This window comes from Colletes gigas, unplaced genomic scaffold (assembly GCF_013123115.1).
Source record: "Colletes gigas isolate AHSC1104 unplaced genomic scaffold, ASM1312311v1 Colletes_gigas_Sc00002, whole genome shotgun sequence".
Classification (NCBI taxonomy): domain Eukaryota; kingdom Metazoa; phylum Arthropoda; class Insecta; order Hymenoptera; family Colletidae; genus Colletes; species Colletes gigas.
In genome coordinates, this window is record NW_025106631.1 from 3,460,435 (window position 1) to 3,479,783 (window position 19,349).

A 19,349-nucleotide genomic window follows, 5' to 3' on the forward strand; every position below is an offset into this window, starting at 1 on the left:
TTTATTTATCCTCGTGCCGTTTCTGCAAAAAATTTCTTGCCCCCACCCCTTCCCGTATTCCCTCTCCCTTCCTCGTATCCCTCTATTCCACGACCAAAAGACTATTTACCTACGTCTTGTATGCGTGTGTGTACGTGTGCGTGTGTCCGTGTCTGTGTGGCGCGTGTGTATAGGTTGCGTGTCGCATTTTTCCTCAATAATTTTTGCACGCGTGCAGGCATCTCGCTTGTATCCGCTACCTTCTCCCCCGAGCCATAAACCTCGCATTCGCTCCACCGATTCCCCTTCCCTATCGCCCGTTTTGTATCTGGTACCGTGTGTATGCGTGTGTGTACTTATGTGACGTACTTGAATGTATAATAATAGTTGTATTGTAATCATTCTATCGTTTATGTTAACATTACTTTTATCGTTTTTTTCTTCATCATCATCATCGTCGTTTTACTTCATTATTTAACCGTTATTATTTATGTCATTATTCATTATTATTAATATTCGTTAGCTATTATTTTTTTTTTTAATTCATTATCTCTCATCGTCATCATCATCATCATAATCATCGTCAGCGTATCAGCGTCAGCGTTTTATCGTCGGCATAATCATCGTCATAAAACATCATCGTTATCATCGTTATTCGTGAACGGCCATTAATCAGCATCGTTAATCGGCATCATCGTTGATCATCGTTACCATCGTGATAATCGGTCGTTATCGTCATTATTATTTTAATTTATTAATTATTATTGTATTATTGTTATCATTATTATTCGAGACGTACGTGTTTTTCGCCACGGTTCCTCGGGTTGTCCTCTCGGCCTCTCCAGAAGACCCGAACCGCGTCCCACGGCGCGTCTTCGTCCGTCTTCGATGTCCAAAATTCTTCGTCGTGCTTCCTTTCTCCCTCTTTCACTCCCTCTCTCTCTCTCTCTCTCTCTCTCTCTCTCTCTCTCTCTCTCTCTCTCGCACGCACACACTCTCGCACTCTCTCGAAAAACTTTCCTCGCCTCCTGTTCCCCGTTTCCTCGAATCCTCCGTGTCGCGGCGCTGCTATCCGTTTCTCTCTGGCCGCTCCAGGTGGCGCTGCTCGCCCGCCACGTCCGCGCCCCCTGTGCCGTCCCCGCGACCCTTTCTCGAGGGCCCGGAATCGCCCGGAGGGTATATACCCGGAGTCCTGCTCGACGGGGCTCCGGTAAACCCCGAATAGAAAAAAGCTGCGTCTCGCGCGTTACGCGCTTCGCCAGGGAGCCACCCCTATGGCGGATCCCTCCTCAAGGACGAGCCGAGGCGACGTTGTCTCGCCGGCGTGCGTCGTCTCGCTGCCTCTCCCCGTGCCTCGGGGCCGCCACCGTCCCCTCGATCGTTCTCGACCACGTGCCGCGGCCACCGCCATCGGTACAACCACCACCAACACCACCACCACCATCGTCGCCAACAGCACTTCGTCGACGAGCACCCGCGAGCGTCGTCCACGTTCCAGCGTACCGACGCCGTACGTGGACAGCCGACGGCGGCCTCGACCGGCCATCGACGCGATCCCCGACGCGCTCGCAATTTCCGGCGTCGCCACCTCCACCACCACCAGCACCAGCACCACCAGCCCCGGCAACGGCGTTCGACCATCACCCACTTCCCGAGCATCCACCGAGCACCGTGACGCACGCCCGCGCAACACCGAGCCCCGGAACGGCGCAACCACCCAACGACAAGGTCCCCCCTCCTCCTCTTCTTCGTCGTCGTCCGTTGCTCCGTTTTACCGGTGCCGATTTCCGGTTTCGCGTCCGTCGGCCGTTGGAACAGCCGCGCGATCCAGAGTACGGCCACCGTGCCGACGTTCCCGAGGACGCCGCCGAGGAACGAGCACAGACAGACGAGCTGCGGCAGGATCGAGGCTGACGATCGACCGGATGACGAGACGATGGACACCGTGTCCAAACCGTCGCTGCCGCACAGCGACGACAACAACGGCAACGACGAACCGTCCGCTTCCTCGCCCTCGCCGTCGATCTCGCCGCTCGTGGACGTCGAGTCTGGGTACTGCACACCTGGATCGAATAAACCACCTTTCCGTCATGGGCTCTCCTAAAATATCGCTAGGCGTGCTGACGAAATTATTGTTCGGTATTTCAGGTGGAAGTGTGGCGCGCTCTGCCGGTGGAAAAGGAAAGGAAAGCTTGTCTCGGGCAAGGAGATATATTGGGTAGTCAGTCGAGTGCTTGTGCTTGCCAGAGCGTAGCCCTCTGGCAGTGAGTATGAGAGGTGAAGCCATAGAAGTAAGAAATAGGGGGATTCGGATTCTTTGGTAAGCTCTAGCAGGTGCTGCCTTAGACAGTCGACGTACACGAGTAGACTTTACATCCAATGTATTTTTTCCGCCCATTTTTCTGGGGGCTATACGTATACATTTTCGGTAAAGAATTTTTTTTCTCGGAAGTGCGTAGGATATCGAGGGTATGTATATTCAGCAAAAATGATTGCAAATGACCCCCGCTGCCGAAAATAATTTTTCCAGAACGATTTGAAAGTTTGTAATTTTGTCGAAAAATGGCATACCTTCTCGAATTTTTTTCTCGAAACCGGGAAGGATTTCAAGTATATGTCTACTGACCGAAAATGATTGTAATGGACCCCGCAACCGAAAATAATTTTTCCAGAACGATTTGAAAGTTTGTAATTTTGTCGAAAAATGGCATACCTTCTCGAATTTTTTTCTCGAAACCGGGAAGAATTTCAAGTATATGTCTAATGACCGAAAATGATTGTAATTGTCCTCCGCAACCGAAAATAATTTTTCCAAACCGATTCGAAATTTTTTTTTTCGTCGAAAAATTTAGGCACCTAACACCTGTCGATTTTTTTTAAAAATTCGTTTTTGATCCATAAGGCGTAAGGTTTACTCGTATACCTCGTCTACACTCTAAATATAGATAAAAAATAGTAACGATTGTAGAAGTTACCGAAAAACGTGTGCGAATCTAAAATCATTTTATTCGGTAAGAATACAGTCATGGTGGCAACTTTCGAATAACTTTTCCAATCGTTAAGTATTTTTGATCGAGAAAAATTGCTGTCTCGAACAGTCCTTCTTTGGTCCCCTGGAGGAGCAAAAAATTATTTTCCAAAATTTCTAAATACCTGTGGAAGCCGGTTGAATAGGATTAATCTCGCAGTGGGGCGCCGTTGGTGGATCGTGGCTTCTACCGCGCTTCCGTGGCTCCCGATCCGTGCAATTCGCGCAAATGCCTGATCCTGGTTTCTCCTCGGAGCACACGTGGAAGCAGCACTCGTCCTCGTCGGTGCTATGCAACGCCCTCGAGGCTTGCTCCCCGGTCTCGGGGATGTTTGGATCTGAAATTATTTCGTTTTCCAACGATCCGGTGTCTCTGACGTTCGAGAGGATCGTTTTCGTTCCCCGTAAACGCGTCTTTCGTTATTCACCGCACTCTAGACGACCTGAGACCCCGACTATTTGCTAAAACGACGTCGAACAAATTCTCTCCTCGAACAACGAATCGACTTTTGCTTTTTAGACTGGTTAATTGAAATCGAGGAATCCACAGTTTGTAAAATGGTTGTTCGTTGTTCGAGAACAGAATTTGGCGTGGTGAAATGGAGAAGAGACGAGGATCGAAACGGTCGCGAAAGTATTGTAGGTTATATTTGAATTTAATTCCATCGAATAAGAAATTATAGAAACGAAAGAGAAGTTCGAAACTAAATCAAGCAACTTTTGATTATTCGTTGTTCTTGAATAGTTATTTTTATTATTAATTACTGTTGGAAATTTTTCTCATTCTTTTTACCTCGTTGGCAGGCGTGCTGTCGTTTTCTTTTAGTATAGTATAACACTGCGCAGAATCAGTACGATGTATACAACGGTACGCGCCGTGTGCATTAAACGTAACCTAAAATATATGTGTCGTTTATTGTCTCTGCTACAATTACGTTAATATTTTTTTATATTTACTCTTAGAGTGGATCGTTTGGTTTTGAATTTATCTCGTTCGAGTGTGTGTGTTACATAGTTTCTTATTTTTCGTTTTTAATACTCTCAGTGCTCGAGTCGAAGTTTGTGTGTGCAAATTGAATATAAAGTTCGTTATCGTGAAAGTGTTTGGGGATATTTTAATCTTCAAAGATTAATTAATTAATTTCTATTAATTTTAAAAATTAGTTGTGGCACGTACAACCACACAGAGTGTGTGTTTTCGATACGGGAATAATATCAGTTATTCAAAGATTCTAAATAATTCATAAATCCACCGAACAAAGTGTTCTCTGTTTAAACACGTGTCGTTGCACCCTCATAGTGAATTTTGATACGGATTACCGGATGCATGGCAAGTGTCTTTCACAAAAGAACAATATTTCCATCAACAGCTTCGCGGGCATTAAAATGTATAATAAATTTCAGTCCGATGAACAATTAATTATTCATCGAATACGTATTATTGCATACACTACATATTTAATTAACATATTATCTCGCATATTCTGGTGGATAACTATGTGTAATATATTTCCCTATACGCCGTTCAAATACAACGTGCTTGTTATACAAGATTCGAAACAAAAATAATTTTCAATGTCTAAATAGTTCTCGAATTTCACTTAAACTCATTTCCAATACGAGACGATAAATATTCGATGAATAATAAATTGTCATTGTATCGTGGACACTTATCGCGTTCTGGAAATTAATACTAAAGCGTTGTTCACAGTGATTTTCGGTTTCTAAATTTCTTTGCCTATGAACGTGCAAAAATAATTCCGCGAGGATTATTTTAGATCGCGTTGGGAACAAGGAGGTTAGGAAAACATGGCCGATGACCCGTCGGGCATAAATTTTATTTAGAGCCCGGAAACTGTCTAATACCTGTCCAGGAAGTCGAGGATGGTCGATAGTTTGTTTCGTACGTTGCCCTTTCGTTTGCACGCGACTCGAAACAAGGAACATCGTTGTCTCTTTTCCATTTTCCGGGCGAAATTACGCGTCGATTATCGATGAACGTTAAAGGGGAAAAAGAAATATCCAGTTCTCCCAAAAATCTGATCGCGGTATCGTATTCTTTATTTGACGCTGATTTTCCTTTTCTCCTCACGATGTGCTTAGTTTTTACGAGTCAAGAGGGTGCCAGAAAATATTTTTACCCTCCTTCGATGGCGCTGGAGATCCCTAACATTTTCATAAATATCCTTAACAACGATCTGAACACGAAACATGCATCGAGAAATATTTAGAATCGGTGGGTTTTGAACCTGCAAACGGGGGAATAATATATTTCGACAAAAGTCATACGAGCAGGAATTTAAATATTCGACTCGAACCGCCATTACTTTTTTGGAGATTAAGTATTCCCACCTCGCCTGTTGCGTAGCTAGTTTCTCGAGATCCCATTGTAAAAACGACAAACGAACGAGTGAAATAGACTCGTGTCGAGTGAACATTTTCTCGATATGATCATAGTGTATGATGAATTATAATTACAATTTATATCGTGCTGATAGCTCCGCGATAAGTGCTCTGCTAGGACAATAATTCTTGTAATTCGAGATTACTCGATTTCAAAGCTGCTCGCATGACTTTTTGCGAAATACCAGTTATCCGGGTGGGATAGATCGGCCCCCTGATGTAGTAATGTAATAGTTTGGGTGAAAAATAAAGGGTTTTCGATCTCGTTGGGCCCCTAATAATTACAGTGGATCGACGGTGGATTACAAGATCGATTACCTCTGCAAAGAAAGGTGGGTTCACCGGCGTATTGCGTGGGGTACGCAGGGGCACGGTCGCCCGGAAGCAAGTAAGGACAACGTTGCTCCACGGATTGGCAGAAGGACCGACAGGGCCTAAGCCTGCTTCCGGCCCAGCTGTTCTCCAATGTGTCCAAGTCCTGCGGTCCCCCGTGAGCAAAGTAAGGCACCAGGGAACTGCACACCCATTTTCTATACGCCTCCTGAAACAATCCAATTTCCATGTTCGTTAAAAAATATCTTTCGTAAATTAATTTTAAAAGCAAAATTTAAGGGCATCTTTCAGATTTTAATATTCATAGTTATAGAACGCACGATATTATTAGCAATTTATATTAATTCTAATTGGAAAGAAAATTGCATTTTAGTGAAACGTTGATACCGAAACGTGGAAAAATTTAATTTTTTTTTTTAATTTTTTATAATCTCAGAGGTTAGGAGAATTTGGTTTATAGTTCCTGTTATAGTCGTCTGTTAGTGTAATAATAATTTAGTTATTTAGCGTTCGTTTTTAATGGTGGCTAGGTCCCCGGATAAGTGAATGTATAAATGAATATTCGTTGTAGTTTCGTGTTTGGTCGATTTTCGGGGCTCCGTTTGGGGTGATCGGGTCGGGAGTTGCAATAAGGCGGGTCAGTGGCTGACCTACATATCCTTTAAATGTTAGCCCTTCCCGCGCGTCCTCTAAGAGCGCGTTATAATTACGCTCCGGTTGCAGGGAGGAACCTTTTATCTACCGTGGCAAGTTATCCTCGACTCCTTTCTCCCTGTGTTCCGTTCTTTTTCCTCTCTCCTCGTTCCTTCGGGCCGCGCTTTATTAAATTTTCCGTGTACAGAGACCCGAAAGGAACACGGCGGAACCAGCCGGAGTAAAATGACGCGGTCGCGCGTATTACGTTCCCCCGCAGGGCGGGATTCTTATCCGGTCAAAAATTCACCGCCATATACAAACAACCCCCAACGAAATTAAAAGAATCAACGGAACTCAATCGACGATAATAATCATTCCACGAAACGTATCGTGTAATTTGGAAAAAAAATAATTTCTCACCAGCATCGAAATTTGAATATCACGGCAATCTTTTCAAGTTTCGTATCATTTTTTAATTCAAAAATTCATCAAAATTTGGGAATTTTTTTCTTGAAAGTGCGTTGGATTTCGAGGGTATGTGTAATGACCAAAAATGATTGCAATTGACCCTCGCAACCGAAAATAATTTTTCCGGAACAATTTGAAATTTTTTTTTTCGTCGAAAAATTTAGGAATATTCGGGAATTTTTTTTCTCGAAATTGCGTTGGATTTCGAGGGTATGTGTAATGACCAAAAATGATTGTAATTGATCCTCGCAACAGAAAATAATTTTTTCAGAATGATTTGAAATTTTTTTTTTCGTTAAAAAATTTAGGCATCTTCTCGAATTTTTTTCTTGAAAATGCGTTGGATTTCGAGGGTACGTGTAATGACCAAAAATGATTGTAATTGACCCCCGCAACCGAAAATAATTTTTCCAGAACGATTTGAAATTTTTTTTTCCGTCGAGAAATTTAGGAATTTAGGAATTTTTTTCTCGAAAATGTGTAGGATTTCGGAGGTATGTGTAATGACCAAAAATGATTGTAATTGACCCCCGCAACCGAAAATAATTTTTCCAGAACGATTTGAAATTTTTTTTTCCGTCGAGAAATTTAGGAATTTAGAAATTTTTTTCTCGAAAATGTGTAGGATTTCGGAGGTATGTGTAATGACCAAAAAGGATTATAATTGACCCCCGGAACCGAAAATAATTTTTCCAGAACGATTTGAAATTTTTTTTTTCGTCGAAAAATTTAGGAATTTAGGAATTTTTTTCTCGAAAGTGCGTAGGATTTCGGGGGTATGTGTAATGACCAAAAATGATTATAATTGACCCCCGCAACCGAAAATAATTTTTCCAGAACGATTTGAAATTTTTTTTTTCGTCGAAAAATTTAGGAATTTAGGAATTTGTGTTTTCGAGATCAAATTTGGGAAATTTGGCACTGGATGGCCGGGAGGTTAGCGAAAACAGTTTAAGACGTTTCGATCTTAATCCGATACGAATAAAACGGAAGTTTGGGACAGCGCCAAACTTTTCATCGCCGTCGTTTCATTACTATTTAACGATATGTGCTCGAGCGCCACGAGTCGTGGGATCAGGGATCGCGTTAACACGTTGAAAACAAGTTGTAAATTTCGTTTTTTTCCACCCGAATATTAGCTTTTTTATTGGGGAGACACGAACGCGAAAAGTGAATTTTATCGTCGTGGATTTTCAGGAATTGAGGGATTCGATATTTTATTATTTCATTATGGAGTTACGTGTGTGTGTTTTTTTTTCTGACATAAATCGATCAACGAGCGTCCAGAAGTCTGGCAATTTTGAAAGAAATCTTGGTCGAAGACTCTCGAGGAGCCCGGCGTCGACAAAGTCGCAAAGGGTTCGAAATCTTGGATGCATATTCAAGATGCGGAAGAACTAACGAGGCGTACGGAGGTTTCGAAGGTCTGAGAGCGTTTAAAGTCACCGGAGTCTCGGATAATAAAGCTTTGGGGGGCCTCGGAGGCGTGTACTGGACACGCGTTGCAAAGGGAAATCGAGGCAAATGCGATTCCAAGGTCGCGAAAATGCCGACTACTTATGCATAACGCCAATCAAAAGCGGGGAATACAATTTTAATATATCTCGATCTTTTTATCAGAGACAAATCTCAGAGACTTTTAAAAAAACATTCGCGTTCGAAAGAAACATTTATATTATTTTAGATATTCGAAAATGGGAGCAACAACGTCGAGAGAGAAAATGGCCTTGCAAACCTTTACTAAATTAATCGTAGCTTCTAAAATATTCAATATTTTTGCACGAAAAAAATTGTGGCTATTCTTCGAGAGTGGGTCTAAATATTTGTATTTGAACTCGACGTGAAAATATTTCTCCGGTTTTCTGAAAAAAATTCCCAAAAAACTCCCAAAGAATTCAAGACAGGACCAGGGTATAAATTTCCTGAATCCTTTACTAAAATTATCATAGCTTCTAAAATATTCAATATTTTTGTACGAAAGAAATTGTGGCTATTCTTCGAGAGTGGATCTAAATATTCGTATTTGGACTTTACTCAAAAATCTTTTACCGGTTCCCTTGAAAAAATTCCCAAAGAACTCCTAAAGAACTTAAGACAGAACCAGGATATATATTTCTTGAAACCTTTACTAAAATTATCATAGCTTCTAAAATATTCAATATTTTTTTACGAAAAAAATTGTGGCCATTCTTCGAGAGTGGATCTAAATATTGGTATTTGGACTTTACTCAAAAATCTTTTACCGGTTCCCTTGAAAAAATTCCCAAAGAACTCCTAAAGAACTTAAGACAGAACCAGGATATATATTTCTTGAGACCTTTACTAAAATTATCATAGCTTCTAAAATATTGAATATTTTTGTACGAAAAAAATTGTGGCCATTCTTCGAGAGTGGATCTAAATATTGGTATTTGGACTTTACTCAAAAAACTTTTACCGGTTCCCTTGAAAAAATTCCCAAAGAACTCCTAAAGAACTTAAGGCAGGATTAGGTGTATCGATTAGAACGAAACGCGTTCGACATTAGGAATTTTTGAGGAACGTCGAGCCAGGGTAATCTCTACCGGAAGTAGGTGGAAGTCGTGTCAAGGATCGCCGGACTGGGCTGTTCCAGCTGGCAGAAATATTACGCTTCGCACGGTCTAGTTGTACCGCATTGTTCGCTGTTTCTTCGTTTGTCCTTTCCCATCGTTGCTCTGCTGGTTCGAAGTTTCTTTCGTTTCGCCCCCTCCTTGCTCCCCTTGAATTTCCCCACAATACTCGTTCCTGCGTCGTCGAGTTTATAATCTCTCGATCGATGCTATCGAATCTTTCACGGTACTGCGTATGAAAAATGATTGGAAAATTCCTGGAAACTGCCAGTTTCTAATCTAGTGATTTCCCCCAATCTTGAAAAAAAAATATTTCTATATCGCGGATGGATAGAAGTTCTAATACCAGTGTTCTATTTAGAGGACGTTCGAAAAAATTACTTTTCATTTCTGTCGAAACTTATTTGAAAACTATGGTTTTCGATGATTCTGGACACTTTGGAAATATTTTACTTATTGGAAGATTAGAAATTTGCGACTAGATGGATTCAACGACCCCCTTCCCTAGTCTTTCTTGTATTAATAGAAAAAATATTTGACTTCCTCCCCAGATAATTAAACGTCCACCATCCCCCCCAGGGGTCATGCCCCCCTCCTCTTTGTAGAAAACTGCTGTCAAGTTTACTGATTTCATGAAAGTTTCAAATTACGTTTCCTTGTGGAGACATCCCCTGTCCCTTAGGTCAGCCACTTACCGTTTAGTTTCAGTGTTGACTAATTCATTGGACGCAGTAATGGCGGGGAAATAATTTTTTTTCGTTATTCTATATCAGAATTACTTCCTTGGAACTAACGCTTGAATATTCTTTGGAATTTTTGTGGATTATAATCACCTAATAGTTATATTCGAATAATGATGGTATCAAAAAATAGTTCAGGCATTCGAATAGTTCGATTCGAATATTAACATGTGAATAATAATTCTAAAACTAGGATACTGAATCAGTAATATTTGAATGATTCGATAGAATTTGAATTCTGATATTTGAATGGTTCAATAAAATTCGAATACTTCTATTTGAATACTAACATTCAAATAGTTCAATAAAATTCGAATAGTAATATTTGATACTAGTATGATAATAGTAATAGTTTTATAATAGTAATATTTGAATGATTCAATAGAATTCGAATACTGATTTTTAATATTTCAATAAAATTCGAATAGTGATATTCGAATGGTTTAATAAAATTCGAATACTTCTATTTGAATACTAATATTTGAATGGTTCAATAAAATTCGAATAGTAATATTTGAATGATTCAATAGAATTCGAATACTTCTATTTGAATACTAATATTTGAATGGTTCAATAGAATTCGAATACTTCTATTTGAATACTAATATTTGAATGGTTCAATAAAATTCGAATAGGAATATTTGAATGATTCAATAGAATTCGAATACTGATATTCAAATAGTCCAATCAAATTCGAATACTTATATTTGAATACTAACACTCACATAGTTCAATAAAATTCGAATAGTAATATTTGACACTAGTATAATAATAGTAATAATTTTATAATAGTAATATTTGAATGATTCAATAGAATTCGAATACTTGTATTTGAATATTTCAATAAAATTCGAAGGCTGATATTCGAATGGTTTAATAAAATTCGAATACTTCTATTTGACTACTAATATTCAAATAATCAATAAAATTCAAATATTAATACTTGAATGGTTCAATAAAATTTGAATAGTAATATTTGAATGATTCAATAAAATTCGAATACTGATATTCAAATAGTCCAATAAAATTCGAATACTAATATTTGAATGGTTCAATAAAATTCGAATAGTAATATTCGAATGATTCAATAAAATTCGAATACTTCTATTCGAACATTTCAATAAAATTCGAATAACGAAGTTCCACAACTAATATTCAACGATTGGCATTGAAACACGAATGTCCAAGCAATGATATTCGACCGGAGACGTTCGAACAGAGATATTGGATATTATTCGAACAGTAATGCTCGAGTAACGGTATTCCCTCTGGTAATATTCGAATAATGAATTTCGAAGTTGTCTAATAATACCGGGGACGCTTATAAAATATTCGAATATTAAATTATTGAAATAGTTTCACCCCCTCCTCGGTTCGCTCGGAGGAAACACGGCCATCGGGGCACGTGATTTCCTCCAGCCTCGAATCCTTAAACGTCCCGAAATATTTGTCCATTTTTATCATTGCGATACCATCCCGTCGAGAGTTTGGTTGTCGATTTCCACTTGCCCCCCGAGAGAACCGAGCATCCTCGCGGACGTTTCCTTTCCCTTCCTCCGCGATACATCCTTTTTCTTTCGATTATCGACTTTACGTCGAGTGGTCGCGCGATGGAAACTCGATATTATTAGTATTATTATTATATGATACGTTTACTATCGTGCACAGAGGCGTTCGTACATTTTCGTGTAAAGGAAATAACTCCTGAGGGGGGCTGATTTAAAAAAAAATAATTGTTCTTCAGAGTTCAATCGGTGATCTTTTAATTTAACTACGATGTACGATTGTTTACTGATTTTCGTAATTTAACGTGGGTGCTTTTCTATCACAAAATCGGGGGTGGAAAGATGGATTATCGTTATCCAAATTTTTCAATTTTATTTTCTATATTTGATACACGATTACGAGAAATTTTTCGTCAGTTTTTCAAGGTTTCGATCCAGATCTTTGCAACGATAAAAAATTATTTTCGATGGAGGAATCGTTTGCAACGTCGAAATAAGTCGATGGGGGTTGGGGGATGGGGAGGGGGATGAAACGAAGTCGTCCGTCGAAGAGTCGCGGGTTAAGTTCCTCGATTATGCTGGGAGCGTCGCGGAGACAAATCGCGTCCCGTGAAAACGGGAAATAAGATGCGACGGGGTCCAAGGGGAGGAAATGGGGACACGTGAGTCGCATCTTGGACCAACGGCGAAAGTGAGCACGTTCTTCTTCCCGACCCCAGGTGGTTTCATGGTCGTCACAATCGTAGATATTATTTCTCTCGTACCCAAATAACCGTCCAACTTCGTTCAAATCGAACGATAAGTCTCTCGAAGAGGCATCACATCGCCAAGTACGATTGTAAATCAGTAGAAAACAAATTTCGTCGTATTGTCCTCCCCAATTGCAGTCTCCAAACATTTTAACATATTTGTTCTTTGAAAAGAAGTGCTACAAGTCATTCATTAACCCCTAAACATAGAAATTGCCATTTCTGAAGATTAGAAAAATAAATAAATCTAGACAGGGCCCCTCGAAAGTATAAAAATAGTTTCACAAGAAATTGTTCGTTTTCCTGGACAATTAGAGGGGTTGATACGTGAGAATCGAGTCAAAATTCTACATCTTTCAGTCCAACTCGCCAGAAATGATCACCTTCTATACAGTAATCAATTTTCCGTCGATTACACCACCGTATAAGCCACAGAAAATAATTATTCTACTCTTAACCCTTTGCACACCTATGTCGAGTCCCATTCGACACTTTTTCAAGTCCAAACCAAGGAGATATACACTTGAAAATTGAAAAATACAACAATAATGTAAATAAAACAGATATTTAATCGAATTTGTTTAAATTTGCCCTACTTTTTAGCTAACGTAAATTTCAAATAAAACACTTAAAAGCGTTGGAAGCTGCTGGTAACAAAATTCAAATACGATTCGTAGTGCAAAGGGTTTAGGGTTGAAATTGTTAAATAAACTTGTCGGGGATCGCGTCGCGTTGGATACGCTACAGCGTCCGATCGTCGAGGTGCAGCATCATTGGGCGCGTACTGACTCAGGATGGGTGACCGCGAGAAAAAAACATCGTTCGTTGATTTTTTATAAATATTGTTTGCGATCGTTATACCGGTTTATATTGTTATATCCCGATAAACGATCGAATGTTAAAGTCGTGTCAGCCCGAAATCGGAGAATTGCGAGCCTAACGCGTAAAGGGCAAGCACGAAAGTGGAGAAATGAGCAAAAAGGGGGTTGAGAACGGGGTGTATCTCCCCGGAGTGAAATTCGTTAATTAATTAAATTGTCGCGTACTGCGGGTCCTACTTTCCTCCCCGGCAGTTCGAGGTGGGTGACATTGAAATTGGTACCTGTTAATTGGGACAGGGCAGCCATCGACGCCCCCGTTCGAGCGTACGCGAGGCGTCGACTGGTGAACAAAGCTCCGCAGATAGAGCACGGAACGTGGAAAGGTTGTTGGTTCGATGGATTCCCCTACGACGACGACTGGGACGGTGGCGAACTGCCGCGCGTCGCGGTTAACGAGGGAAAGAAAAAGGGGGATAGATTCTTCGGTAAGGACGCGAAAGGGTAGTAGGTTGGTGGGTTGGTAGATAGGTAGCTACACCTGAAGTACACTCCAAGTTGCCTGACCCAATTCTCTTCCAGCCTCCGACGAGTATCCGCGCGTTCGAGCTAGGCAGATGCGGCACCCACCCCCGCCAACCCCTATCCCACCTCCCACGCCTCCGACAACCCTCCCCCCACAACCAGCCGCCCCTACCCCCTTCGTTCTTTTACTTAGATCGCCATAATAGACCCGGAGATCTCGAACAATACGTAATTTTGCAGATTTCCACGTCCGATCCTCGACGTCGTACTCGGGGGGCAAGATGCCCCCCTCCCTGCGTCTTCCTCGAGTTTGACGGGCTCCAGGGATGCGTCAGGATCGTTCCTGGACGTTGGGTGATTGCTTCGATTTAGTTTCGGGGGGTTGTTTCCGGAAATCGAGGTCGAAATTCTTGACGATCAGGTTAGTCGGGGGTGGCGGAATTTTTGGGGTCGTTTTGGATGAAATCGATTGGATTTTGAGAGGACTTGATGGTCTGTGGGAGATATCTGACGATTTAGGGATGTTATAATACGATAATTGATTTTTCAGTTTAGGGGTTGTGTCGAAAAATCGAATTCTTGCTCTCGATGGTCGAGGGTGGGAATTTTCGATCTGTTTTGGGCGAAATTGACTGGATTTCGAGAAGAAGGCTTTGTCTTATATTTTTCAAATTAAATTAAATTATGTTTAGACTCAAACAAAAAATTGTATCATAACCAGAGATGTCTAGGGGTAGTTTACTATTTTAGTAGTTTTCTCTGAGCTCTATAATCTTACTTAATCTTATTATCTTCATAGAAGTCGTAACAAAATACCTTATCGGAACAGAAAATCGCCCATTTTGTTAATTGCATTTTCTATAAGCCGGGGATCTTGAAATTATACGCGCGTAGATTTAAATTGAGTTTTTAATTGAGGTTGCGGTATCGGATAAGTTGTAAATGTACGATAGAAAATATAATATATTGGAAAATATCATTACATAGTTTCCTAAGTATATATATAATATAAATGGTACGAATGTGTATTATACATCGCAAAATTATTGACTGTAAGGTATCCCGTACATGTAGGTTAGGTTTAAATTGAGTTTTAAATCGAGGCTGCAGTATTGGATAAATTGTAAACGTACGATAGAAAATATAATATATCGGGGAACAGCGTTACATAGTTTCACAAGTGTGCTTTATCGAAATACTACGAATGTTGTACGTAGCATAATTATTGATTTTACAAATTTTTTTTCTATATAACATATATATTGAAACTTATTTTTTTTTTGTACGTTTAATAATCATCTATATTGTAGTGTCTGAAGAACCCAGTCGTGGTTTGCGTAGTGAATAATTAGTTTAATATAGGTATATGTGAATTACAAAAGAAAGAATTGGCTCGCCTCGTGGCGATTCCTCAACTCGCTCGCGACACATTCATTCTCTCGCTGTCCGCCGCGTGGCGCTGCGACTACCCAAGACCGTAACTAGCCGATCTACCACAATATGAACCAAGAAGAACAGTTGTTTCAAGTAGTGAGACCCATATTAGGTCCGACCATACTCGAAACACGAAATACATTATTGTTAATTAACAATGGAGAAAATTTACAATCCTAAACGGGAATAAATTTACGTATGTATGAACGAAGATTGTTTAAATTCACTCCATCCTTCGCTAACAATAATATATTTTACAGTCAGAGTATGGTCCGATCTGTTATAGGTTTTTCTACTTAAAACAACGGTTTCTTTTCGTTTTCAATTAATTTTTTTTCTTATAAACGAAAATTTTGATTCGAAACATTGAGAATACCAGCATAAGTCTGAGAAACAACCACCATTATCATTGCAAGCGTCAGCCAAGGATAATTCGGATAATCGGGTCCCAAGAGCCATAGGTCGTCATGGCCGAGCTGTCACGTAACACAAGTATATTCTAATCGACCTAAGTGGAACATGAAATTTGATTAATCGTAATAGGAATAGACGATTAACACGTTCATCGATATACATCTAAATAAATCTCTAAGGATCAGTATATATATATATACAATTCAGTTCCACCTCGGAGTTTCCGATATTTTAGCAACGCTAGAGCCAAAAAAAGAATATATTTTTACAATCTTCGTAAGTCACCATGTTATCTTCGAGATCATTCAATGCTAGAACTAACAACAATTACTGCATATTTATTTGCATCAAAGAAATTAAAATTTTAGAAACTCGAAGAAACGTATTATACAATGCAACAGAAATAATTGTTTATTCGTTTGGTCGATTTTCTTTCGACGATACCTTGTACTTTTAGTTTCAATAAGGGCACAGTGACCTTGAAACGACCTTGAAACAATCCGTGATAAGCAAGAGAGTATCGTATTCGAGAACAGAGAAACGTTTCATGAAAATTTGCAAGTATCCGAACGTGGACAGTTGCAAGAAGCGAGGTATCGCGGCGCTTTCAAGTCCTGAAAGACGTTCGATGATAATTTACAAGTATAGTTCAATAAAATTCGAATACTTCTATTTGAATACTAATATTCAAATAATCCAATAAAATTCGAACACTAATATTTGAATGGTTCAATAAAATTCGAATAGTGATGTGGGTTCAGTACGTGTCGAGGAATAATTACAATGTAACAAGAGTGAATCATAGTGCCGCGTGTAAAAGACAAGCTCTCGTTTCCGTGCGCCTTCGTTCCGCGAACGTTCGGCGACGTTGTTGACACAGGTGGCCCGACCGTTACGTTTAACGGACAACGTCGACGAGCCGACCGTTACGTTTAACGGACAACGTGGACGAGCCGACCGTTACGTTTAACGGACAACGTGGACGAGCCGGCCGTTACGTTTAACGGACAACGTGGACGAGCCGACCGTTACGTTAACGGACAACGTGGGCGAGCCGACCAGCTGGAGAAACGTAGAGAAGCGCACGTCGAAGCATTCCTGTGAATTATCGTTCTTTTCTGTTAAATATATTCGTTCGTTAAAATACCAACGGGTGTTTGTCGATCCTTGATCCGTATGATCCGACAGTGATATCCAAATAGTCCAATAAAATTCGAATACTAACACTCAAATAGTTCAATAAAATTCGAACAGTAATATTTGATACTAGTATAATAATAGTAATATTTGAATGGTTCAATAAAATTCGAATACTGATATTCGAATAGTCCAATAAAATTCGAATGCCCATATTCGAATGGTTCAATAAAATTCGAATACTAATATTTAAATTATTCAATAAAATTCGAATAGTAATATAAGAATGATTCGATAAAATTCGAATACTGATATTCGAATAGTCCAATAAAATTCGAATACTTGTATTTCAATACTAACACTCAAATAGTTCAATACAAAGTGACCTTGAAACGACTTTGAAACGATCCGTGATAAGCAAGAGAGTGTCGTATTCGAGTACAGAGAAACGTTTCATGGAAGTTTGCAAGTATCCGAACGTGGTCAATGGCAACAAGCGAGTAATTGTGGTGCTTTCGAGTTGTAAAAGACGTTCGATGGAAATTTGCAAGTATCCGTACGCGAACAATGGCAATAAGCGAGGTATCGCGGCGCTTTCGAGTCCCGAAAGATGTATCCGAACGTGGACAGTTGCAACAAGCGAGGTATCGCGGTGCTTTCGAGTCCTGAAAGAATTTGCAAGTATCCGAACGTGGACAGTTGCAACAAACGAGGGATCGCGACGCTTTCGAGTTGTAAAAGACGTTCGAGGAGAAGGTTCGCGGTGCCTAATCAAAACACACAGATCGATCGGTCCAATTAGCGGGAGCGCGACCGTTAAACTGTCGAATTACGGTACTGCAAACAAGCAGGGGCGGTTGAAGGCGCGGGGGGTGGCGGTCGCTCTCGTCGCGTCACAAAAGAATCGTTCGCGCAAAGAGCATTACTAATTTCGAGGCTCTCGACATCTTTGATCTCGACGACCCGACCCCGGACAAAGGACACACGACGGGGCGGTTCTAAGGGTAGGGGGACGGTGGGGGGATAAATTAATGTCACGAATCCGGGGTGGAACAATGACGGGCCGAATTACGAGCACCCGGGATCCGTGCTCGCGCGGTGGAAACGCCTCGACGCCGACGATACACGCGCGTCTGGGATCGGGGATAAAGTAGAACGAGAATAAAGGAATTCGAAGCCGATACACATTAGTGGGAGTGAAAAGAAATTAACGCGGTCCATCAGTGGGATGAAACACGCGTCGGCGGACGTGTAAGGCCGCTTCGACGATCGCTGTATCCGATTTCCGCCAGGGGAATTCTTTTCTTTCTATTTTCTATTTTTTTTTTTTTATAACATTAAACCCTACGAAACTAAGAAATCTATATAGAGGTGTGATAATAACATCAAGAAATTGGAAGGTGTTCTCATTTTTTTTTAATGTGATGCTTCCCCGATTTCGAGGCTACCGAGTGTTTGACCATTACTCGATGCGTCTACTTGCATTAAATTTATTTTCACCGTCGACTCCAAGACATTATATTCGATATTTTCGACTTGTTTTTCTCCGTGTGGATCGACCCCCTTGTTGGTGGGAACCATGATCGAGACTCACTTTATAATTGTGTGTTTTATATTTTATCGAACGTTGGATCAGTTTGATTCTGTTTTTCCAGAGTCTATCTGGGATTGGTTAATTTGTTGGTGTCGAATTTGTAAACATTAAGGAATCAGGATTATTCTATTTATAATTTCATCCATTTCGATCAAACAGTAATAAACATTAACAAACAGTATGCAACAATATAAAATGCCAACGATACGGGATGTTCCTGAATGGTCACCCGATCCCAAAGTACTAACTATGCCATGAATATTAATAATCATGTTATAATTTTATTGTCATAACCATGATAATCGCCGCTAAGAAGATAAATCGTGCATTAACTATACAATTGGTGTATTGGTTTAACGATATACTTCGATAATTCGACGAAAGCAACGGAGTTTACGTGCCTATAATTTAACAACGATCGTGATTGTCGTGGCGGTCACCGGTGACCGGCGTTGCAAACTTCCAACACGTTGGAAAAATCAATTTTAGACATTCAATTATTCTGTTATGGAGAGCGTAAAGTAACAGATATGTCCATCAAACTGTCGGGATATTCCTATTTTTAACGCATCAGAATTTAAACAAATGTCGATCTCTCTGCATACAAAAAAAATGGCAGTCTCGATGTAGAATGTTTTTTTTTTTTTATGTCTGATCGTATGATGGCTTGTCAGGAATGGAATTAAAGGCGACAACGCGCGAGGGGTAGCGAAAGAGGGCGGAAAAAGGAAACGCTACGGGAATCAGTCCGTGAAAATGGCCCGGTTGTTTGGGAAATCTTGGCAAATTCGCGATACAAAGGTGACGAGGAATCCTAAAATTAGTGCGGCGTACGTGCCAATTTCCCGGTGGGATTTTCAAATGGTGCTCACGGAGCCGGAAACCGCAGCCTCGGTCCCGGGTGCTTCTCGTTTACGTCGCGCTCCGGTCATAAACGTGCTTTTGAGGCCACGAGTGCCATACTTGGCGCGCGCGCGCCAGATTAATTACCTCCA

General features: G+C 40.5%; 1 protein-coding gene across 1 annotated transcript in view; it reads right to left on the minus strand.

The window, feature by feature from the left end:
• Nucleotides 1-1,251: 1,251 nt before the first annotated feature.
• The window catches only part of LOC122400502, a 102,958-nt gene continuing 84,860 nt past the window's right edge, over nucleotides 1,252-19,349 (minus strand). The window contains exons 2-4 of the mRNA XM_043402023.1: nucleotides 5,729-5,951; nucleotides 3,133-3,345; nucleotides 1,252-2,042 (exon numbers count right to left, since the gene is read on the minus strand). Coding sequence (XP_043257958.1) covers nucleotides 1,252-2,042; nucleotides 3,133-3,345; nucleotides 5,729-5,951 — 1,227 coding nt within the window. The remainder of the gene's footprint in view (nucleotides 2,043-3,132; nucleotides 3,346-5,728; nucleotides 5,952-19,349) is intronic.